This window comes from Mauremys reevesii, linkage group 10, assembly GCF_016161935.1.
Source record: "Mauremys reevesii isolate NIE-2019 linkage group 10, ASM1616193v1, whole genome shotgun sequence".
NCBI classification, from domain to species: domain Eukaryota; kingdom Metazoa; phylum Chordata; order Testudines; family Geoemydidae; genus Mauremys; species Mauremys reevesii.
In genome coordinates, this window is record NC_052632.1 from 76,876,991 (window position 1) to 76,901,408 (window position 24,418).

The following is a 24,418-nucleotide window of genomic DNA, read 5'->3' on the forward strand; positions in this document are numbered from 1 at the left end:
AAAAATACAGCATTGTGTGTCTGTTTGATACAGGGCCCTGTGACAATGGGTTCAAATGTGTGATGCTTGGGATCAGAGATTTGTGCAGCTAAGGGAGGTGGAAGCAAAGGTGGCTGAACACATGCTGACCCAGCTCCAGTAGCAGCATGGTGGGGGACAGTGGTCGTTCCAAGAAACAGCTCGAGGATTTGTCAAGAACAAATCAATGCCAAAACAACCTGATTTGCTTCTTTGACAGGGTTACTGGCCTAGTGCACTAGGGGGAAGCTGTAGACATGATATATCTAGACTTTAGTAGGGCTTTTGACACAATCCCATATGACATTGTCCTAAGCAAACTAAGAAACTCTGGTCTAGATTAAATTACTGTAAGGTAGGTGCACAACTGATTTTAAAAACCCCATTCAAAGAGCAGTTATCAATATGTTGCTGTTAAACAAGGAGGGTGTATTTAGTGGGGTCCCACAGGGGTCTGTCCTGGGTGTGGTACAAGTCAATATTTTCATTAATGACTTGGATAATGGACTGGGAAATATGCTTTTAAAATTTGGAGATGACGTCAAGCTGGGAGGGGTTGCAAACTCTTCGGAGGAAAAGATTACAATTCGAAACAAGCTTGACACAAAGGATAATTAGTCTGAAATCAACAAGATCAAATTCACTAAAGGTAAGTGCAAAGTCCTTCGCTTAGGAAGGAAAAATCAAATGCACAACTACAAAATGAGGAATTACAGACTTGGCGGTAGTCCTGCTGAAAAGGATCTGGGAGTTATAGGGGATCACAAATTGAATTTGAGTCATCAGTGTGATGCTCTTGCAAAAAGGGAAAATAATATTCTTGGGTATAGTAATAGGAGCGTTGTATGCAAGACATGGGAAGTAATAGCTCCGTTCTACTTCGCACTGGAGTATTATATGGCCTCATCTGGAGTATAGTGTCTGGTTCTGGGCACCACACTTCAAGAAAGCTGTGAACAAATTGGAGAGAGCCCAGAGGAGAGCAACAAAAACTGATAGAAAGTTTAGAAAATCTGACCTATGAGGAAATGTTTAAAAAGTGAGCATATTAATCTACAGGGGGGCCTCATAACAGTCTTCAAATATGCTAAGGCTTGTTGTAAAGAGGACAATGATTGATTGTTCTCCGTGTCCACTGATGATGGTAGGACAAGAAGTAATCGGCTTAATCTGCAGCAAGGGAGATTTAAGTTAGGTAGGAGGAATACCTCCTATCTATAAGGGTAGTTAAGCACTGGAACAGGCGTCCAAGGGAGATTCCCTTGGAATCCCGGTCATTGGAGCTTTTAAAGACCAGGTTAGACAAACACCTGTCAGGGATGGTCTAGGTATTCTTAATCCTATCTCAGGTAGAGGGATGGACTAGATCAGTGGCTCGCAAAGCCAGTCCACCGCTTGTTCAGGGAAAGCCCCTGGTGGGCCGGGCCAATTTGTTTACCTGTCGTGTCCGCAGGTTCGGCCGATCACAGCTCCCACTGGCTGCGGCTTTCACTGGCTTTGTTCCCCATCCTTGCCCCACCAATCTGCCTCCCTCCCTCCTCCTTCAAAAATCAAACCAGTCAAGCCCCTCCAAGGTGGGGGGAGGGGGCAGTGGGAGCCCTGAGGTACGTGAGGTGGTCGGGAGGGGAACCTTGAGCTCTCACCCTCATTCTGCCCCCTCTCTGCATTATCCTCCCCAATTCTTCTCCCCTCCCTCCTGCAGTGATCACCTGCTCCCTCCACCTTCCTACCAGCCACATCCATCTTCACCCAGGAGCTCCACGATGGCCAAGTGTCAGCAGGCACAGGCAGAAGCCAAGAGGGAAGACAGTCCACCCAGCTGCCTGTAGCCGTCGCTTGGTGGCTGGGAGAAGCAAATGTAGCTGTGCCTACAACTTTGCTGTATCCAGGAGGTAGCAGGAGGGTTGCCAACCCTCTGGGATTAGCCTGGAGTCTCCAGGAATTAAGGATTAATCCTTAATTAAAGAGTATGTCATGTGATGAAATCTCCAGGAATATATCCAACCAAAATTGGCAACCCTAGGAAGCAGCGGGGCTGTCATGGCAGATATCTGGCACTTTACCAACTGGCTGAGGCCCTAAATCTGTTTCCAAAGGTGCTTATTTCAGGCCTGACCCTTGGACCTGAGCTTCCCAACTCCCATTGATTTCAGGGAAAACCTCATCTTGCAGGAGCTACCTGCAACTAACTAACTACTAAGGAAAAATGTGACCCAAAGACCACAGCTGAAAGAAGGCATTTACTTAAGGTTTTGATCAGATTAAAAAACAACTGAATCATGCCCCCTCATTCCCCACTGTATGTCACAACCATTTCACACACAGTCCACTTAAACACAGAAAATTAAAACACAGCACAGCAGCTGTTAAACTAGCCTGTCTTAACCAGCTATGGAAGCTGTCCAAATTGATGGCATAAATTGACCTTCATTTGTTAAGAATCACAAATTTTGCAACTTCAATACATCCAGAGTGGCTATTTGAGATCAATATAATGCCTTTGCTAAGTCAGATAGCTCTAGTATTGGTTATAAAAACTGATTTTGAAAAATTATTATAACCCAAGGTGGATGCTGTACTGGTCTTAAGCAAGTGCATCTTGGAAAAAAATCCAGTACTTATTTTTCTCTCTTTTTTTTCCCTGCCCAAACATGTTGTGTTTCCTTCCCTGTGCCTGAAAGTGACACATTTTCAACTGTCAGAGCCTACCTCACACTTCTAAAATAGATACTTTCGCCCACAAATGCATTTGTGTTTAGTTACCCATTTTGAATCCAAAATGCATGTTGTGCACTTGCAGTTACCTGTTTGCACATGTCTACACATATTTTGTAGTTGTCTGCATTTTGAAACTATGTCCCGTCGTTTTTTCGTAATACCTTAAGGCAAACTTCATCTATAGTTAAATCTCCCACTCTTGCTCTCACATTAGTGCAGTTCCACCACTTTTACAGGAGTGTTAGTGTAGATTGGTCACTGACCTTTTCACTACTAAATCTTCTACTCCAGCTCACAGCTGCTTGGGAGGATGTGATGGTGAAATTGCTGACAGCTTGTCTGCATTGGAACTTGCCTGCATTGGAACTTGCATAGCTACGCCAGTAATACAGCTGGAGCCGAAGTGGGAGATTCCTGAAAACCTTTATTGTAGACAAGGCCTTAGTATTTTTGCATTTAAAATCTCGGAGCTCCTGCAGAACTTGGATGCTCTGTAACATATCTGGCTCAGCTGCTTTCACCCATCTGCCAGTGAAAATCATTTTGTAAATGTAATACTGTATTTAAATGCAATTTCAATCCTGTTATGTAATATTTAGTTGACCTAGTTACATATCTTTAATCTGTACAACTCGTTTTATAAGCAGACCAATAAGAACTCCAGTGACTGCACATTGCAAAGAGTCACTCTAATCTTCCCATCACTCCACTCAGATTTGTCTTTTCTGTAGGCTAAGTTGCCAGCTTTACAAGTGCTGCCTTTTATAAATATAAATGTTACCTAGAGGCCAGAGCACTAGACCGGCACTCTGGAGAGCTGAGTGCTACTCTTACTCTGCCACTGGCCTGCTAGATGAACTTGGGCAAGTCCCTTCACCTCTTTGTGCCCCAGTTTCCCCACCTGTGCAATAGGGGTAACTCTGACATCCCAGTTTGATTTATAACATTACTCCCTAGCTTTTTTCATCAGTAGAGCTCAAAGCACTTGACAAAGGAGGTCAGAATTCCCAGCCAGCTGCTGGATCAGGCAGATCCTGCTTAACTGACAGGCACTGCCACAAACCACAGCTCCCAGCACTTCAGTGACTAGCTCTGCACAGAACCACCGCAGTACGCATGTGTAACTTCCCCTCCCGGCGATCACTGCGCATGTACAGCTCTTCCCTTCAGGCTGCCGACACTGCGCATGCTCCATCCTATCGCCTCCTCGCCCCACCCCTGCCATTGTGTAAGAGCTCTCGCCTCACCACGCTTCAGATCTAGGCGCAGGCGCAGTGAGAGGAGCAGCTCCCGGCCCGTGCGCAGGCAGAGGGGCAGGAACTCACCCCGCCCCGATTCTGTGCGCAGGCGCAGTGAGAGGAGCGGCTCGCGGGCCCGTGCGCCGGCGGAGGGGTAGGAACTCACCCCGCCCCGATTCTGTGCGCAGGCGCAGTGAGAGGAGCGGCTCGCGGGCCCGTGCGCAGACTCCGAGGCTGTTTCCTGGATCGCTTGTCAGTGCCGGGCCCCGCCGGCCGCTCCCTCTCCCGCCGCCCGGAGCGGAGTCGCGTTGACTGACCAGAGTCCGCGAGTCCCGCTCCGCTGCCTCCTCCTCCCCCCCAGGTAAGTGGCGGCTCCGCGGCCAGGCTCTTCCCGCGTCCGCCTGGGGACCCCGGGCCCTTCATTCCCCCCCTCAGGGGGGCTCGGCCCTTCCTGGGCCCCTCCCCTCAGCGGGTGGGGGGTACCTGGGCCCCGCCCCCTTCCCTCACGCCGGGGGCCGGGAACCCCTCCCCCATTCTCCGTGCGGCGGGGGGGGGGAGTCCGGCTGTTCCTCAAACCTGGGGTGGGGGCGAGAGCAGCCCCTCACCCCCGCGGGGTGGGGCGGGGTGGGGCAGGGCACGGACCTGTTCCCGCGCCATCCCCCCCCGGGGCTGGAATCTCCTTCCCTAGCCCTGCCGCCTCCTCCCCACACAGCTGGGGCGAGGGGTTCCAGAGCTCCGGGCGCCTGTGCCGAGAGCAGCGGGAGGCGGCGGCCCGCCAGAGCCCAGCTCGCTCAGAGCCCCTCACGCCAGCCCTCCAATGGCTAGGGCGAACCCCGGGCCAGGGCCACAACCCCTGGGTAACAGCGTGCCTGTTTATAATGCTGACTGCATCCTGGGCCAGTAGCCCTGGTGGCTGCAAGGAGTTAGCCCCGGGAGAGAGCAGTCCTGACCCATTTGGAGGGGGTGGCTGTCGCAGGAGGCAGTGAACTGTAGACACTTCCCTTCCAGATGTTGCAGATGATTTATATGATCTGAAAGGAGATTGATGGGTGTTTAAAAAAAAACTCTCTTTTTAGCGCTGTATCTGGATTTGGAGGCAGTATTCCTGCAATGTGTTTGTTGGGGATAGCCCTGTAACATATTTAACCTGTCTTGGTTAGGGAATGACCTTTCCTCACCCCATTATCTCCCTCTCCTCCCCACCACCCCTGAAAAAGGAAGCTGATACTATACAAAAAGATAAAATTCCCATCTTGGTTCCAGAAAGCAAGGATTATTACTCTGCCGTTGTAAATTAATTAGATACATTAGGCCAAGTACCTAGATTAAAAGGTTAACTGGAGTAATATATTTCCTGTGAGGGATTCTCAGATTGGGCTGACAGGGAGAGTTGAAGATATTGGTGGTTGAGAACTGCACTAAATACCTATCAGTAATATCAAAGGGCTGACTTTGCTAAAGTATGGATTAGTGTATTTGTCCTGCAATGAGCTGTTTGGTGATTAGGAAGAGTATGACAAAAAATTGTACAGAGTTTGGTTTTTTTGACTCTCTTAAAAAGGAAGGTTAGGAAAAGGGTAGTGTAGTTATCAAATGTGTGGGTGAGAGGTATTCATTTTTGAGAATATCTGTCTGCAGCATTGCTCTGTAGTGCTTAGCTGGTCCTCCAAAACAGAATACTGTCACTTTATACAGGTGAAGGGAGATCTAATGTCCATCTTATGAATACGATTATTGCACTAGAGAAACCCAGTCATTTGGAAAGAATGGATGATACCTTCTATCTAGAGTCACTGAATGGGCATTTTAGGTTAATACTAGATATGGGGGAAATCTTTCTAAGGTGAACTAGAGCTGTTTTCATGTACGAGCATCTATTTTTGATACCAGCTTGCTGTTTAGTCTGAAGCTTAGAAGTAAAATCTGTGGACTAGATGTTATAAAGACAGGAATATGTCCCCAACATGTAGCGCATGTTTGGGAAAGTAGCAGGATTGTGTTAGAAACCGTGTTTTGAAATAACTATACTCTTTGGTTTTGGAAAATTTTCTACATTTTATTTCTGAAAGAGAGTAGAAAGGGCTGAGCCATCCTTGTTGGTGAACCAGCTCTTACATTTTTCCTGTGTATGGAAATTTACTGCCACTGACTGTTGGTGTGCACTAAAACAAGAAGATGATAAAAAGAAGTTGCAGACGTTTTGCTTAGATTAACAAATGGAATCTCAAATCATGGCTGTCCCAGGTCAGAGATAACTCAAACCCCTTTTAGTGAAGGAAACGATGATGACAGAACACTTTCTCCAATAATAGTTTCCTTTGATTTACTAAAATATGGGTGTTAGAAGAACAAGCAATGAGGTGTCAGTTGAAAATTATATCACCTTGACCTTAGTTAAAAGTTTAAATACTGTTTTTCTCAAAATGCACTTTCAGAAGAAGTACACTAATATATAATTGTATTTGTTTCCCTAAGTGTAAGGTAACAACATGGAGGCAGTACTTAAGTTTAAAAAAAAAAAAAAGTCTCCAAAAATATTTGTGGTGTTGGAATGCTGTATCATTTGTTAAACTACTGTGACTCCATTTGCTAAATTCAGTAAGGAGTTGCTCATCTTCCATTCACTCCTGAGTTTCTGTTGGGTTCTATTCATTTCCTGTTTGCATCTGAATTCCTACCTTGCCTTGCAATCTCCACCCTCTGCTAACATAGCCATACTTGGGTATGTTGTAATTTCAGATTATAATGGGTGTGAGTGTTTTAGAATGACATCACTGTGGGTTGTTTTTTTTCCTTTTACATGCATGTAGGAAAAAAGCTTTCTCCTGGACTATTATAAATTGATCCTTGGATATGAAATTTAGTAGGAATGTGTGTGGGAATTGGCATACAAATTATATGTACTGAGCTGTATATAGTTTGATGACTACAGGTGCTTTTAAACTGCTGCTGTGTTATCTTCCATTTATGCTGCAGCGTCTTTATACTTTTGACAGCTGTGCATGTGGAGTGTGTAAAGTCTCAGATTGTCCTGTATTATACAGTTGTGTGGTTAATCACTAATACAACTTCGGTTGCAGAATCCAGTGGCATCTGTTTTAATGCAGTTACAAATTATGGAATACAAAACTTTTTTTAAAAAATAAATTGTATATTTACAGATAGCATAAAATATTCTATCATTTTAGTGTTCAGTTTTCATGAAAAAAATCTGTAATCCAAAAATTTATAGCTAATTAGAACTAATTTCTTTTTGAGATTAATGAAGTGAATAATTTTATCACATAACAAATGTGTCAGTACACTGTAATTAAGTTTCAGTAGAATGTGTGTGTTAATATTAAAATGACACATTCAACTTTAAAAAAAAAAAATTCCTGGAATCGTCTTAATGCTGCCATTGAGCCTTGATATTGCATTGGACTTTGATCGGTTTATTGAAATATCTATCTTAAATAGAGAGCTTTTTAAAAAAAACAACCCACCATTCTATAACGCTGTAGAATTATTTAGGTTTGTTAGAAGACTTTTCATAAGTCAGGGAAAGCCTGTCTCTTACGTGTGAAGAAACACTAAGAAGTGATAATTTGCAATTAGCTGTATTAAGAATGAGAAGTCAAAATAAGTCTGCATACCATGGTGAATGGGTGCTTTGCAAATTCCTGAGATAGTAAAGGTAACCTTTTTAGGTATCTATACTCTTGTTGAACTAGTTATGATGATGTGTAAATAAGCTATAGTATTTGACTCAAGCAGCCCTAGTAAGTAATGTCTAAGACTAGCTTTATGTAATTATCTAATTTAAAATGTTGATTTTCAACTCTTATTCCTTTCAGCTTTTTCACTGTTTAAAACACTAAAAATATCCTTTATTCAGAATGTCTCTACATCAGTTTTTATTAGAACCAATCACCTGCCATGCCTGGAACAGAGATCGTACTCGTAAGTACCATATTAACTATCTTTTCCCCTTTGATTGGTATTTTGTACATGCTACAGAACCATATACTTATAGAAAGGTGACCCAGAACTTTGAAAAGGAGAAAACAATCCAGTACAGCAACAATTACAAGACACTATCAGATATCTAGTGTGCCTCACTGAGCGCTCCCCTAAAAACTACAAAACATGCTGCAATAGTGATAGTCTTCAAAATTCCATACTAGGACATTGGGTATACGGGAAACTAGAGTCTTAGAAGTGTTTATCTGCGGTGCCCAAAAGCAAAAACTAGAGATTTAAGTGGGCATCATCACTTGCCACGACTTCCTGTTACCCTCACTCTTAAGCCTCTTTTCCATGCCCCAAATCCAGCCTTTTTTGTACCCTAGTTTCTCCCCACCCATTTTGGATTATAACCTTCAGAATCTATTTTCTTCTTTGGAGACTGTTGAATACTAAACATCATACAGTTCTAAAATTCTTCACAGCTTCTCCAGATAAGAAATGCCCTACAATGCATTCTGGACTTTGGGAATAAATCTCTTTAGTCCAGACTCTGCATTCCCAATGAGATTTGTATCCACCTGTGTACACATTTTGAAACTGAAAAATACAGACTTGATTTGGAAAGATATTCTGTTCTAAAGCTTTTGTCATAAAAAATCAGAGCTTTGGAGCTGTGCTCCGGCTCCGCTTCAGCTCCAGGCAAAAATCTGCAGCTCCAGTGCTCCGGAGCTGCTCCGCTCCAAAGCCCTGTAAAAAATAATCTCACATACTAATGGATTAATTCCCTTTGCCAGAGATTGCCATTAGCCCTAATAACCATGAAGTTCACATCTATAAGAAGAGTGGGAACCAGTGGGTAAAAGCTCATGAACTGAAGGAACACAATGGACACATTACAGGTAAGTGAATCTGATAACATAGTTATAGAAAGTGATTCAACCTGCTTTTAAGAAGTAGTCTGACAAACAGTAAGAAATCTGGAAGTGATGAATAGATGATCCAGTCTTTTTATAGGTTGGCACTCTCACTTCATGGAGAGCTTTGCAGCATTTTTCTGGACCACATAAAGCAAATGTGGGGAAGCAAAGCATTGATTTCCAAACACTTTCATTAAGTAGCTACCATACTAAAGTTCAAGGCTGTAAAAAGTAGTAGTATCCTGTTCCTGTGACTTTTTAAAAAAAATCTTTAATGAGATAGCAAGAATATTTTTTTCAACTTTACAAATAAGCCAAATTTGTCGTGATTTTTCTCTGGTCGTACTTTGCATTCCATCTTAATTGCTAGTTTTAGTAAGCAAACTTCAGCAAGTATATATGACTCTGCTATACTGGTATGTGGCTTTTGATATCTATAGATATATTTTCTGGGGATTAAACAAGCACTTTATGTTTAAGCAGGTTGACATCAGTTAATATCTTCCTTTCTCTTTGATATGCTTGTAATACAGTGTGTCTTTGTGTAAAGAGCAGTGGGTTGCCGTTTAAACCCTGGTGATGAAACAGGGTCTTCAGACCTTTGTTTTACAAGGTAAAACATGAAAAGGAAGATAATGCAAAACAGTTTTACCAAAGGTCCTTTGTATTCTGGGGAAAGTTAGAGCTCATTTCTACAGCAAGGTCTTGTTTTTTGTGCCAGAATAGAAATTCTGCAGCAGCTGAGTTTAAATTTTAAAAGTTGGGGTTTTAATTATAAAATTAATATAACAATACAGTATTATTTAAATATTAAATCCAGTTTATTTTAATTTTTGTTTGCATTTACAGTTTGTACTGTCTCATACTTCTGTATTGACAATTTAGTTTTATATTAAAATTTTCAGTGAGGGAAAACAAGACGTTGTGGGTTTTGGTGGCTGGATAGCAGGAAGTTGAGCATTTTGGCATCCAAGGAGATGTGGTAGAGGTTTACAGTGCTCACTTCTAGGTTGCCATGTTTTGGTTTCAGAGTTAACACTCATTGGAGATAAATGGTACTCTTCACATCTGTGAGTTATTGTTTCAGGCTGTCTGCAGATTCAGGAAGATATACCACTGCATTGGTTTTACTCATTTTATATTTTAACACCTTCTTTGCAACCATAATGGCTAGAAACTTTTTGTTAAATAAAGCTTAGATACTGATGCACAATTCTGGGGTAAGTTCCACTTGTGTGAGTTCTTGGAATTCACGGGTCCCTGGCTTTAACACAGAAGCTTAGTTAATATAATGTCCAGGATCCAAAATTAAAATATAGACATGGTAAGATTGCCAAAACATGAGTCACCCAGGTATTGTGTAGAAAATGGGATTGTCCTGCATTAGCCTTTTAAACAAAATTACTTGGGAAACTAGTTAAAATTTGCATTTGCCCTGTCCACCAGTATTGTGTGCTGATATCAGCCCACCCTTGTACTACAGGGTTTTGTGGGAACGTCGCCAAACTTACCTGCGCCTCATTGGCAAGCACATAGCAGTTTGCACTCTTTCATGCTGACCTAACCATTGAATGTACAAAAGACTTGTCATTCCCAAAGGTGTTGCTCAGCATTTTAGTTGCCACTAGCAACATTTGGGTGTTCATTACAGAAGTCAGTGTTGCATACCACTGCCACTTGAGAATGCTGGGTGCTTTGCAGTGTTTAAAGCTTACCAAAGTCTTGACACTTGCAGTATTTTAACATTGAGAAACCTGTTTTTATAGTAGGCCAGAAATGAATTGTAGAATAAACATTGCGTCTAAAAATATTAGACAACAGATTCTGCCATATTTTTCTACCTTAATTCTATTTTTGTATCTTTCATGCTGTTTTTTAATCAGCATGCTGGAGGAATTTTTTTTAGTATTAGAGTATTGCTGTTAAGGAAGGTCTAAATATATTTTTGGGGTGGGGGAGACTAATGATAGCAGACTGACTCAATAAGAAAGATGCTGAGTAAAAAGATAGGAAATAACTCTGCTCTGAATATTTCCAGTTGAAAACATCCATCATTGCATAGGAAGGATGGAAAGCTGTGGCAAGCTTGTCAAAGGGATTTCCTATACTATTTTTTTCTGACATTCGCTTCTTTGCATTGATACTGATTTATTTTTGGCTTATGGCACAGCTTAAGTAGGCATGACACAGATACAAGTATTGTATTCCTACATTAAAAACTGATAGCTTTGTTCTTTCTAACATTTCTAAAAACTACTACTGTCTGAAGTTTTAGACCATGACCGTGTAGCTTGGCAGCAGCAAAGTAAACAACTATGCTTGAGGTTTGGGTGAAGTTTTGGAAGTACTGCTTGTTTAGCTATTAAGTAATAAGCCTCTTGCAGAAATCGAGTTGGAATCCAGAAAAGGGGGTGGAGGAAGAGGGCGGTAGCCATTCTACTACAAGTGGGCAAGCTTTCAAAGCAGTCTTCCTTATCACACAGTTTATGTTCCAATAAAATCTATCAGTAAGAGGGATTTGGAGAGGGAAGTCAGGAGCAGTAAAGGTTTACAATAGTGATTGAATGAATGGTGGTGAAGACATCATTGGTATCTGTCTTCATGGCAAAGGGCAATAGCTGATGTCTCTGTTCTGGGTTGCTGTACAGTAAACAGGGAGTCACAAGAAAATGTGATATTAATAGAAGGTCTCAATTGCAGGTATTGACTGGGCTCCCAAGAGCGACCGCATTGTAACTTGTGGTGCAGACCGTAATGCCTACGTCTGGAGTCAGAAAGACGGCGTGTGGAAGCCAACTCTAGTGATTCTGAGAATTAATCGCGCGGCCACCTTTGTGAAGTGGTCTCCTTTGGAGAATAAATTTGCCGTAGGAAGTGGAGCTCGACTCATATCTGTGTGCTACTTTGAGTCTGAAAATGACTGGTGAGCAGTTTAAACTAGATTTCCATTAAGGCAAATCCATGAGGCAGTACATTGTCTTGTTTCTGTATTCCATAGTGTATTTTAAAATGCAGTTAATGGACCATAGATGTGCTTTAATTGCTGAGTTTTTATCTTTTTTATTGAGGTTTTCTTAGAGTTTCAAAGCTGTAAAGGGTACATGTTATGCATGTGATTTAATCATGCAGTTCTCATTAATATTAATAGGTAGCTAAATCCTTGGACAGTGCCTTGAAAATGTATTTCTAACACTTACTTACAGTAGAACCTCAGAGCTATGAACACCTTGCGAATGGAGTCGTTCGTAACTCCAAAAGGTTTGTAACTCTGAACAAAACATTATGGTTGTTCTTTGAAAAGCTTACAACTGAACATTGGTTTAATGCATCTTTGAAACTTTATTATGTAGAAGAAAAATGCTGCTTTTAACCATCTTAATTTAAATTAAACAAGCACAGAAACAGTTTCCTTACCTTGTCAAATCTTCTTTTTTAAATTTCCCTTTTTTTAAGTGGTTTACATTTAACACAGTATTGTACTGTTTGCTTTTTTGATTTGTTTTTGTTGCTGACTGCATACTTCTGGTTCCAAATGTGGTGTGTGTTTGACTGGTCAGTTTGCAATTCTGGTGTTCGTAGTTCTGAGGTTTTACTGTATGTCTATTTAGACCTTTATTTTCATACTCCACTACCTGATTTCTGGCAAGTTTAATAGATTTTCTCAAATATTTGATGTTTTTACTTCTCTACCTCTTTCAAAAGTGCCTGAATTTCTTTTATAACTAACCATTGCCTGGGACTTTGCTCATTTACCAAATAGGTAATAGTTTACTTGTTGTTGACACTCAAACCATCTCAATACTAATTCACCAAGCTTCTGAAGTTGTTTGAGTAAATATTGTATAGAGCTTCAGAAATCGAGCCCCATATCTCACAAATATGAAATAACATGAAATAAAATGGTCATGGCGCTGCTCAGGTTTGGCCCAGTTACCCTTCATCATCATGGGGTGTAGGGAAGGTGTCTTGGCTAAATTTTGAGTGAATGGCACTGTGGCCTGGCCCAGAAAGGGGAACTGAACACATGTGATGAGCCACCACTGCAGGGTGATTGTATGCAAATGCACACCCACCCCCAGGTCCAACCCCGTAGTATGGGTAATACAAAATAACCTGAAAATCCCCAAAAAAGAAACAATAAAAAATAAAAAGAATTTCACAGGTTTCTAATCGTATACCATCTGAAACAACCATTCAAAAGAAATGTATTGCATCAGCAAAGAACTTACTTTAATAAATCTCTTCTGTTTGGTGTGTAAAGAAACAAGTGATCTACCTGACACTCAGAAATGGAGTGGGTGACCATACTTGAACCTGACAGCATCAAGCAATGTATAACCATTAGCATTTCCGTGTCTCTTACAAGATCTGAGAGACACATGCTACTTTTCATTAGCATTTATATACTATGCCAAAGCCACAGCATTTGGGAGGGACGGAAGACGTTGCATTTTAAGATAGATTTACAAACATGGACTGAATGGTACCTTGTCCATATTTGCATAATCCTCCATGTTTAGAGAGGTTTTTTCCCCCAGTTACAGGCTAAGAACTTGCACCCAAGTCACAATATTTAGATGGAAAAAACTTTGTTTTGCTATTGCTGTTATCCGTGACTTAAATGCGGCATTTAATTGATCTGTATATTGTAACCTTCTGAATAACTTGTGAAAATTTCCATGCAATATGAGTTTATATAACTTTCATAAATTTTACCATAAAATATAAAGAACAGAAAAGTTATAAGCTGCAGAAAACACTTTAAACCTGCAAAAAAAAATGCACTCAGAATGTTGTACTAAGAAAATACTGCTCAACTCTATATTATAATTCAACAATGTTCTCTTGTTCTTGGGCATATAAAAGGGGAAATTTACTACATCAAAATCAAGTTAATGAGCTCAAGGTCAGAGTAGTGGTCAATTTGGTATATTAAAGTGTTTCCAAAAATTGATTTCAAAAGGGCATAGGACCCAAATGCGTATCTGCTCAGAATAGTAGCTTCTTTATTTTAATTGTTGATGCCTGGCTAACAGAGCTCGTAGCCACTTGAGATTCATGAATTGTATTGGAGGTTTTGCAATCACCAGTATTTTCTTAAATGAATTTACAAAATCTCGACTAGATGGAGTAAGGTAGAAGAAAGGAGCAAAAGGAGAATAACTAGTTGAATTCTTCTCTAAAAAGTTCAGCTGGTCAGTGTCTCAAAAACCTACATAGTACTAACTGAAAAGTAAAGAGAATACACATATTTGACAGAATTCAGGTGTATATTACAAGTGTTGCATTTTAATGTACTGTCACTGTGGAGTAATAGAGGGCTGGAGTTCCATGATGTCTAGAACCATTTCTTGTCTGGTGAGAATTTAGGGGCAGATTGAATGGGCCATGTGTATTTCAGTCTCCTCTTCCTTTACACATCAGTTCTGTTGCAAAGTTGGAATGTTTCCAGTCATTTGCACTGAGATTTAATGCATTGGAGTCACATACTGCTGGATATTTGGTGCTTTAATGGTAAGCAAATGGTTCCCAATAAATAAGTTTTATTTCCTGTTGTTTTAGGTGGGTGAGCAAACACATTAAAAAGCCCATTCGCTCCACTGTCCTAAGTCTGGACTGGCATCCCAATAATGTCTTGCTGGCTGCAGGATCCTGTGACTTCAAATGCAGGTGAGAGTAAATAAAGCATTTGCAAGTTGATTTGGGTTACTGATTTAAATCAGTAAGTATGTGCTAATCCTATGTACACTGTCATAATAGCAACCTGTCATGTACTAATGTATTTATTTAGAAAAATAAAATATAGCCTTGAAAGACTATTGAATCTGTGCCACTACACATGTACATAAGGCTTTAGATTTTAGCATGTATCCACTAAAAAGTCAGTGTTACTTTCATAAAGCAGTGCTTACTTATACTGCATCAGCTGTGCAGGTACCTGACAGCTCCATGCTGCTCCTAATATCAAATCAAAGCCTGTCAAGCACCATCTTTTATCTGAAACAGACCTTTGGCCATTGTTAGCATGAGGTTGGAAGACTTGGCAGCTGCTTAGTGCAGATAGATCCCTGCCACCTGCACAGCATCCCATTAAAGTCATGGGGCGCAGTGCACAGGTCCATCCATGTGTCTCAGCTTGCAGGATCTGGGCCCAGATAGGTAATTTTCTACATGGTGATTTCACTGTATTCTCTTGTATTATTATTTTAAACACTTTTACTTTGCACAATAGTGAGAATTTCCCTTCCTTCTGCTACAGGGGAAGTATTCAGGCTTAAAAATAAAGTCTGTGTGTTCAAAATGGCTACTAGAATAAATGCTAGACCCAAACATTACATTCCGTAGTCTAAAATGAGGTGTAAATCTGAAGTTTAGAGCATTTGGTCATTTGATATCTCATGGCACTTTTCACATGAGGAGGGGTGTTCTGACCAAATCCCAGTTTGTTTAATTTGGATATGGTATACATCTTCACTTCCTGCCCTAAACAGTTGATTTTTGTAAAGTGTTTTCGCCCCTCCAGAAGAGACTGCATGTGAGTTGTGTGTGAAAGGTTCCTTCCGTATATGTTGTTAAAGCACTTTGCGACCCTATGAGATAAAAGGTGCTATTTAAATGTGAATTGTTTTTTATATTAATGTCAGTTTCCTTGGACTTGTAACTTTTTTGTCCTGGTATTTTTTTCTAGCACCTCTTATGTGGAGAGGATCTCATGCAAGGTTTTTCTTTTGACTGCTCCTGAGAAGCTGGAACTGATTACCTTGTAATGCCTTGTTGTGTCTAATCATCCCTTATTGAAGAATCTTATTGAAGATATGGGTAGGCAAGAAATTACCAAACATAGGTTGAATCAACTTCCCAGGATTTCCTTAGAACAGAACAATGATTCATGGAAGATTATTATTGTTTCATGTACTTCCTGCTGGAAAACTTGTTCTGCCCTGCATTTAATTCCTCTGGAAATGGTCCATTCTGAAATGTGTATCTTTCTATTAAAATATTTAGGAGGCATTTATTATTTAAAATTTGCATTGCAGGATGGACTATTTAATACCAGTGACAACTCTGATCAGAAAGAGGAACAGGTCTTTATGTAGGTGCATCAGAGGACGAAGTGTCCGTCTCAATTCACATTTCCAGGTCTCTGACTTTCATTGCCTGTGAATAACCTATTTCTGAATGTTAGGAGAACTGTCTTTCTCTGCTGAAGGTGAATACAGATCTCCGGAATTCTGTTTCCAGGCGAATGTTCTGTTATATACTAGAGTTATAAAGACTACTGGGCTTTTATCACATCTGCACCCATAGCTGGTTCTGAAAAGTTATTAAATGGCCAAAATCAGTAGTAGCTAGCAGTACATCACTTCAGCAAGCAGGACACATGCTGATAAAAATCCAGGGCAAGAGGTGCTGCTGGTTGATAGTTATTTAATAGGATTTAAGATGGCTGGCCTTGATAATCCATAGGGCCTCTTCCTTTAACTTTCTCTCTCTCTTAGAATATAGCTATGAGCACTATGTAGGGGCGTTTTTTATACTGTAGCTGGAGCAGTGTCACTAGAAATAAAGGCCATATTCTAGTGCTCTTTGAATGTGGAGACTTTCAAGCATAGAGATGGCTTTAGTTCTAAAATTGAATGGTTCAGAAAGAAATCTCAGCAAATGAAAGGCTTCTTCAATCATCAGTCACCTCCCAGTCTTCTTCCTACTTGGGACTGCTTTATTCTTGCCTTGTATCAAAGACACTGCTGCTTTTAACATATGATGTCCTATTTCCATATATTAAGTGAGCTGTCCTTCTGGATTCTTGTAAAAGGCTCTTAAATTTAAACCTACCAACAACACACAGTCCTTCCGCCAACTTCTGTTTTAAACTGACAAGGCTGATTGAACTCATGTTTACAATTTAGAATTCTCTGGTAGCCATATTAACATAGCTGCACTTAAGGCCTTTTTTCTGTTCTATATTTGTCGGCTTTACTGAAGACGTGTGTGTTCTTCAAAGCGTATGTTGAACAATGTGGCACACACATGCAGAGTTTAAAAAATATTACCATAAGCTCACTTTAAAAAAAAAAAAATTCCTCTTCATTTTTGACCTTGAGCATGATTGTTTGATCATGGCTATTGTTATACTAAAATGTTTCCTTATTTGTACTATGGTGTGCTTCAAATAGAAGAACACTCTTGCTCAGTGGATTAACTGCTGCTGTTAATCTTATGCCTGTGACATCATAATAACTTCCATGGTAGCAGTTATGGATGCCATATTTTGCCACCCCTGAATCTCACAAAAGGAATCTATGATTATAGGGGGAGGCTTTTTATTTAACACATTTTGATAAATAGCAATGCTGGGAAAAGAGATGCAGAAAAATAGTGACCGTTTAATATGTTTTGATGCACTCTTCCAGCAGTTAGTCCGAATGTGACAGTCTCTCTTACCCATTCTCTAGATTGAGATTTGGAATCTTTATAAGGATTTGTGTTAGCTGGCTGTTACATATTGCACTTCTCAGATTCTCTCCGAACTTTGATTGTTAGGGGTGTTAGTGCTGTGAAAGGAAGAAACAAAAATCTTAATGCAATAGAGAATTTTTGTAAGTGCAGTATACATTTCCATAGCCAGCCTCTGGCAAAAAGGAAAGAGACAGAAGGTTGCATTTGCGAGAAGGCAGCTGTGTACATTTTATGTATAATACTGCTGAGTGCTGATGTTTTCCCACAGCACACAAGTCTGCTGTCAAAGGAAGCTCAAAAAATGGCGCCTTAGCATGGCACAATTAATGTAGCGTCTGTCCTGGTGACTCTAACATGAGATTTTTATACAGTTACAATGTCTGGTTTTCTTTCCATTATCATTTTGGTGGTTTTTTTATTTGCAGAGTGTTTTCTGCTTACATTAAGGAAGTGGATGAAAAGCCAGCCAGCACACCATGGGGCTCAAAGATGCCCTTTGGGCAGCTGATGTCAGAGTTTGGTGGTCCTGGAAGTGGCGGATGGGTACACAGCGTCAGTTTTTCTGCCAGTGGTAACCGCCTAGCCTGGGTCAGCCATGATAGTACTGTGTCAGTTGCTGATGCCTCAAAAAATATGATGTAAGTATTTTCTTTTTGTTATCTGTGTCTTTATTAACCCAGCGATACTAGGAGGGAAGGGCAAGCATGGCATGTGGAATGTTGTGTTTGCAACAAGGAAGAACAAACCTGGTATTTCCAGAAGTGTTGTGTCCAGCTCTGTCAGTTACGCTGTGGGATACAAGCAATCCATTTAAAGTTGAGAAGACTTGTGTCTCTGACGCCTGTTCAGGTTGACTTTTGGGAATTTTGGATAAATAAAACCAATTTGGAGTAAATTAATGGTTTTTGTTCTGCTATTAGGAAACTACATTTTCCTGTGGAATAGCTATAGGAGACTTTTGTGAGAGCATGTCTAGTTCTTTTACATCTAGTCCCCAGTTTGATAGTGTTAACTAGGGACTGGAGAATAAACTGTTTATTTCATGAAATCTCAATTCCACACCTGTCCTCTTCACCATCTTACCTGTTGCAAGGTTTTAAATTATATCCTCCAACCATGGTAGAAATATTTCACTACTCTCCTGTAGTCCCCCTGCCTCTCTTCTCTTGGGAATGGAGAGAGGTGACGTTGTTCCAGGGATGTGGGGAAAGGAGAGGGCCATCTGAGCACAGCTGTGTTTAATTGGGACACACAGATCTGGGGAGAAATGCAGAATGTATACTTAGCTAGAGAGAGCATTAAATAATACAGATGATCTAGGGCCATCTTTGAAATCCTGTCCTGTTCATTAATTTCCTTGATATTGTCATAATAACTTGAATGATGAGATCATTTAACATTGATATAATTGCCCAGCTATTTTCTTAAAAGGATGCAGCCAAGTATTTAAGTATTGGAGTGTTTTACATTATTTTTGTAACCTCATGGAGACCTAACTTTTGTCTTACCAAGCAGAAAAGGCCCAAATTGATAAATATCAGTATTGCTGGAATGTGTAATCTTTTAAAATGTGTCTCACCACTTGTGTACAGAATGCTCTATAAGGTCAGCATATAGTCAGGAATAGTTTTCTGGTTAATGGCTCCCTCTACTGCCTGCTCAGCAGCCCAGTATAAAATATTGTAGGATTTTTATAAACATTGACTACTGTCTCTTCCTTAATTTCTTGGGGACATGGCACAGGATTTAAAATAAAAATAGATTTCACAGGGCATTTGCACTAAGCTATAATTACTTTCATGTAAGTCACAATCTACTTGGGTCACTTGAAGGCACCGTATTATAGTAATTGGGCTATACTAGCTTTTGTACTAATAGCGCTGTCTGAGAATGGGCCCTTTTGTCATATTCTGTTGAAACAAAAGATAAGAGGTTTCAGTGAGGCCCTTCTTTAACAATTGTTCTTGTGTTTAGGGTTTCACAGCTGAAAACAGAGTACCTCCCGTTCCTGAGTGTGTCATTTGTCTCTGAGAACAGCGTTGTGGCAGCTGTAAGTGTCCCTTCTTTCCCCGTGTAGAATGTTGTAGTGCTTCAGTGAGAGCATAACACGCACATTGTGAAGTTAGTCAATAATAAAATACCTCTTCAGAAGCACCAGCATGAGCTGTTCTGCAGCCAAGTGAGGTATAAAAAGCAAAGGTGCTGCTCCTAATTAGCTAATTTTTTTGCCTTAATGATGTCTTGTTGCAGGGCCATGATTGCTGCCCAATGCTCTTTAACTGTGATGACCGTGGCTCACTGACCTTCGTTTCCAAACTAGACATTCCAAAGCAGAGCATCCAGCGCAATATTTCTGCCATGGAACGCTTCCGCAACATGGACAAGAGAGCCACTACAGAGGATCGTAACACTACTTTGGAGACACTGCATCAGAACAGCATCACGTGAGTGCCACCATGCTCAGGACATGTGACAAGGAGAGCTCCCTTGCACCTTATATATTGCAGGACATATCGGAGACCCTTCAACCTTGGATTTGCAATATCAGAAAACTTACCCTTTCACTGACAGTTGCTTATTCATGGTGTTTCATAGAAAGGCAAGAATGCCTTGCCCCAGGGACCTAGCCGATTTAGCAATTTTGTGCATAGATATTAGCTATTGGAAAGGGAGACATGGAATTCCTTCCTTACCCCTTGTCTGATACCCTGAATAAGGAGATTTAATTCCTCCAGTTTTGTTTGCAACTTCATAAAAGATAATGATTAACATTGATAGTTACACATGTGTATCTCCCTTTGCTTCTGGGTAAAGTCATATTTAATGTGTTCCATAATTCAGACCTGAACAGACACTGTGTAACTAGGACTTGATACTGTAAGTGGGACCAGGGACACTTACCAAAGCCACTAAATCCAGTGAGCAGAATTCACTTGAAAAACTAATTCTCCTTTCACCCTCACATTAAAAAACTTATTTCAGTATTTATTACTGTTCTGGAATGAGTGAATACAAGTTAATCATGTGAGATGTTCCTCTGTTTGCCCCAGTACTCCAGGTGCACAAAATACACTAACACTTGTAAAGTAAAGTTTAGTGCCTCTTATAATTTAAAGCTTTTTATAATAATGCTGGATGACCTTCCTTGCCTGCCTTGGAGGCTGCCTCCCAAGTTCTTACATTGGCAGAACCACTTCACCATTCTTACTCCTTGAAGATGCATGAGGTGGGGTTGTGTTTTGAAATCTTTACTTGATAGCACACCTAATGAAAGATGGAGGGGTTTCAAGCAGACTCTCCAGCATCCTCCAAATATGATGCTTGCTTTAGTCTTTCTCAAGTGGCATAATGAAAATCAAGCAGAAGATACAAATTACAATCATGTCACACACTCTTCCTTTGGGAGAATAGGGATTGAACCTTCTGGAGTTCTTACAAAGCCAGTAATATCCAGTGCTTTAAAGTCTACTCAGCCATGTCTCCACTACTTGTGGCTCTCTGGTATTCTTAGCTCTCTTACAGCTGTCACTCTGTTTTCAGCCAAGTGTCTATTTATGAGGTAGACAAGCGAGATTGTCGCAAGTTCTGCACCACTGGCATTGATGGAGCAATGACCATCTGGGATTTCAAGGTATGCATTTACTACTTTGCTTATGAGTAAGGCTACGATAATGTCATGGAAGTCACAGAATCTGTGACTTTAGAGATCTCAGTTGTGGGGCCACCACAGCTCCCAGCCATCGCGCAGGGGCAGACACCCCCCCAACCTCCCCACCAGTGTTCCCTCTAATTTTTCCCACCCATGTGTGGAGAATTTTGTCATGTCACATAACAAAATTCATGTGGTGGGGTGGGGCCAAGAGGTTTGGAGTGTGGGAGGGGGCTCAGGGCTGGGGTAGAGGGGAGTGGGCTCTGGGGTGAGGCCAGGGAGGAGGGGCTCAGGGCTGGTTCAGGGAGTGTGGGCTCTGGGATGGGGCAGAGGGTTGGCTGCAGGGAGTGAGGGCTCTGGGATGGGGCTGGGGATGATGGGTTTAGGGTGCAGGTCGGTGCTCTGGGGCTGTGGCAGGGAGAGAGGACTCCCGTGGGCCCCCCCCAGCCCAGGTGCTGTTGTGGGGGAAGAGAGGGCTGGAGGGGAGGGGGAAGAGGCACCTCTCCCCACCACGGGAGCTCTGGGGCTGCAGGATAGGCGCCCCAGCCTCTGTGGCGAGGACCACCCCAGCCATGCCTGGGTCTGGGCAGCTCTGGCTGTAGCTGGGCCCGGGCCTCTCCAGCTGTGTCCCTGGCAGGTCCAGGTGCCCCAGCCCCTGCATGTCCGGGCCACAGGCTGAGTTGGGGCTGGGGGAGGGGCACCCCAGCAGGTCCCTGGGCAGGTTCCCTGAGCACCTGCGCGGTGCTAAGTAGGCTGTTGTGCGGCCGCGCAACTTACAGGCAACTTAGGTCCCCACAGCTCCCAGCTGCTGGGCCGGAGCTCCAAGCCACTGTGCTGGGGGGGCCCCGGAGCTTGTAGCCGCTGCAGGCGGCTGCTGGTCCTGGAGTTCTGAGCTGTGGCGGGGGCTCCCGGAGCACCCAGCTCCAGCAGGTGGCGGGGGCCCCCTCAGCTGCCACTGGGAGATCCCATCTGTGAAGGACAGACCTGGAGCTCCCAGCCACTGCAGGCGGCAGGGGACCTGCAGTTCTGAGCAGCAGCTGGGGGCCCCGCAGCTCCCAGCTGCCAGTCCTCGAGCTCCAGTCTCTGCAGGCAGCAGGGACACTGCAGCTCCCAGCTGCTCTGAACAGCAGCAGTGAGTGCTGGCTCCCCCATTCCCCATTTTGTCACAGCTCTTTTTAGTAAAAGTCAGGGACAGGTCACGGACTGTGAATTTTTGTTTATTGCCCTTCACCTGTCCCTGATTTTTACTAAAAATAACCATGACAGAATCTTAGCCTTGTGAACTGTCTGTGATTTGTTAATCTCTGGGCATTGGAACCTGGGATTCAGCCCTAATGTAAATCGTATTAGCATTAGGGAATCTAGACTCTGAATAGTTAGGACTCTTAGTGAACTCTTTAGAGAGGACAGATCCAAGACTCAACATAATCACAGATGTATTTGCTTAGCAGATGGTACTAATCCAGACTAATTTTTTAATGGGATCACTCGGGTCCCTGTAGGAATCTTGTTAATCCTCTTCTTCCTCCTCCAATCTCCTTTTTTTTTTTAAGCCACAACCATGCTGGCTCAGGAGACCAGAATAATTACTGGAGCAATCAAAGGGACTGGCACAGGTCTACAAAGGTATTTAGGCTTATAACTTCCATTGAAATCAGTGGAAGTTAGGAGCCTAAATACCTTTGTGCATCTGGGCCACTGTTATCATCTTTCTCCATCCGCTAGGGACTGAGCTTACTGTCTTGGCAGGACCCAGGCTCTTCAAAGACTTTGACTATTTTTTTTTAAAGTAGCAAAAAAGTGTCTAAAGTGAGGTTCAAATTGCATGGAAGCTCAAACAAAAAGCCTAAATGGATTTAAATGTTTAAATGATTCTAGGCTGACTTTTTACTGGATTCATCTTGACTTCAAAACAGACTAGGTCATTCACCCTGCAAACTAGGATTCATAGTTTAAAATTCCAGCAAAAGACCTCACAGACTGCTGCTTGACACTCCTATGGCAGGGTGCCCTACTTGGTGCTTTAAAAAAAACCCAACCATAATTGGAATATATCTAGGATCTAAGGATCCATCTTTGTGAAAGCCTAAGCGTGCCCTATTCTGCACGCAAAGTCTCTCTCAGAATTTCCTCCAGACCAGATTGCATGTGTTGCTGCACATTGGCCAGTAGGTGTCTCTGTAGACCCCCGCCACAACTCTTCTGTTGAGCTGTGGAATACAGTAGAACCTCAGAGTTCCGAACACCTCAGGAATGGAGGTTGTTTGTAACTCTGAACAAAATGTTACGGTTGTTCTTTCAAATGTTTACAACTGAACATTGACTTAATACAGCTTTAAACTTTACGATGCAGAAGTGTTCCCTTTATTTTTTTTATTAGTTTGTTTAACACAGTACTGCACTGTATTTGCTTTTTTATTTTTTTTCGTCTCTGCTGCTGCCTCATTGTATACTTCTGGTTCCGAATGAGGTGTGTGGTTGACCAGTCGGTTCGTAACTCTGAGGTTCTACTGTACACAATTTTTGCAATTGGTTGCTTTATAATCTGGTAGTATGTACCAGCCCCAACCAGTGTTGGGGCCAAGTTAGAGAGCTGGACTTGTCTCATGTTTCATCTGTTTTGTTCTATCACTTAGTTTTGCTGTAGGGGTTGACTATGTTCAATACAAGATACTGTAGTAGTTACTGATAAATGTTTTCTCTCTCAAGACATTAGAGTCTTCTATCCAAGGTCTACGAATCATGTAAAGATGGATCTCCATTATCTAGCATGACAGACTGCTTGACAGCATGCAGCTCCAGCATCCACACAGACCCGAAAAGGGATGAGTAAGCTGGATCATTTGGAAGCACTGAGAAGATATGGCTTGGCAGATTTTCTTTTAAATACATACTTGGTGAAATGTGGTTTCAAAATCAGCTGTGATTGTCTCTCTTTCGTTTTGATTGGTTGTTTCATTCCATTCTTTACCAAAGCTGCTCCGTTAGTAGTATATTGCAGGAAGTTATGGATCACTAACTTAAAAGGGGAATTTTATGTAAATTGTCTGCTAGAAATAAAAGATACAGAATGTGTTTGTAGTTTGGTTCCTTGTTAATGATGATCTAATCAGTAGTGAGTGCATGGGAAAGGAAAAAAACATTAATGTGTCCTTCTATATCAAGAGGAGGAAGTTTGTCTTCTCAGCTAAAAGCTCCTTACAATCTCAAGAGTGAGGGTAAATCCAACCAGACTTCTTCTGAAGGAAGAGCCTGGTCATGGAAAGCTGTAATGATGAGGGAGACTTGTCTCAATGATTATTTCCAGAGTGATTAGTCCTGTCTGCTTTAGCAGTTAACAGACTAATAGTAGCAAATTAAAACTGAAAGTCGTCTCATTATCAGCTCAGACTTGGTTCGGTAAAGGCAAATTAAATTACCAGGATTATCTGTAATGCTTTGAGGCTTGCACGGAGCACCTCCTCAAATAG

General features: G+C 41.7%; 1 protein-coding gene across 4 annotated transcripts; it reads left to right on the forward strand.

The window, feature by feature from the left end:
• Nucleotides 1-8: 8 nt before the first annotated feature.
• ARPC1A (actin related protein 2/3 complex subunit 1A) lies at nucleotides 9-24,023 on the forward strand. 4 transcript variants are annotated; one of them, XM_039491586.1, is made up of 10 exons: nucleotides 9-373; nucleotides 7,852-7,916; nucleotides 8,717-8,821; nucleotides 11,540-11,762; nucleotides 14,402-14,509; nucleotides 17,725-17,937; nucleotides 19,274-19,349; nucleotides 19,550-19,743; nucleotides 20,840-20,930; nucleotides 23,658-24,023. In XM_039491586.1, the coding sequence occupies exons 2-10, from the start codon at nucleotides 7,853-7,855 to the stop codon at nucleotides 23,694-23,696; spliced, it is 1,113 nt and encodes a 370-aa protein (XP_039347520.1). In that variant the 5' UTR covers nucleotides 9-373; nucleotide 7,852; the 3' UTR covers nucleotides 23,697-24,023. The 4 variants fall into 4 exon arrangements, with proteins under 4 accessions (XP_039347520.1, XP_039347518.1, XP_039347519.1 ...); XM_039491584.1 differs by having other exon boundaries at nucleotides 352-373; nucleotides 7,811-7,916; XM_039491585.1 differs by lacking the exon at nucleotides 9-373 and adding an exon at nucleotides 4,003-4,335.
• Nucleotides 24,024-24,418: the final 395 nt, after the last annotated feature.

Excerpts from the sequence above, each read along its gene's own strand:
- ARPC1A (XM_039491586.1), top strand. The coding sequence starts at position 7,853 with ATGTCTCTACATCAGTTTTTATTAGAACCAATCACCTGCCATGCCTGG. Across the intron at positions 7,917-8,716 it reads CTGGAACAGAGATCGTACTC|AGATTGCCATTAGCCCTAAT; the intron begins GTAAGTACCATA and ends TCCCTTTGCCAG. Across the intron at positions 19,744-20,839 it reads CTGCATCAGAACAGCATCAC|CCAAGTGTCTATTTATGAGG; the intron begins GTGAGTGCCACC and ends CTCTGTTTTCAG.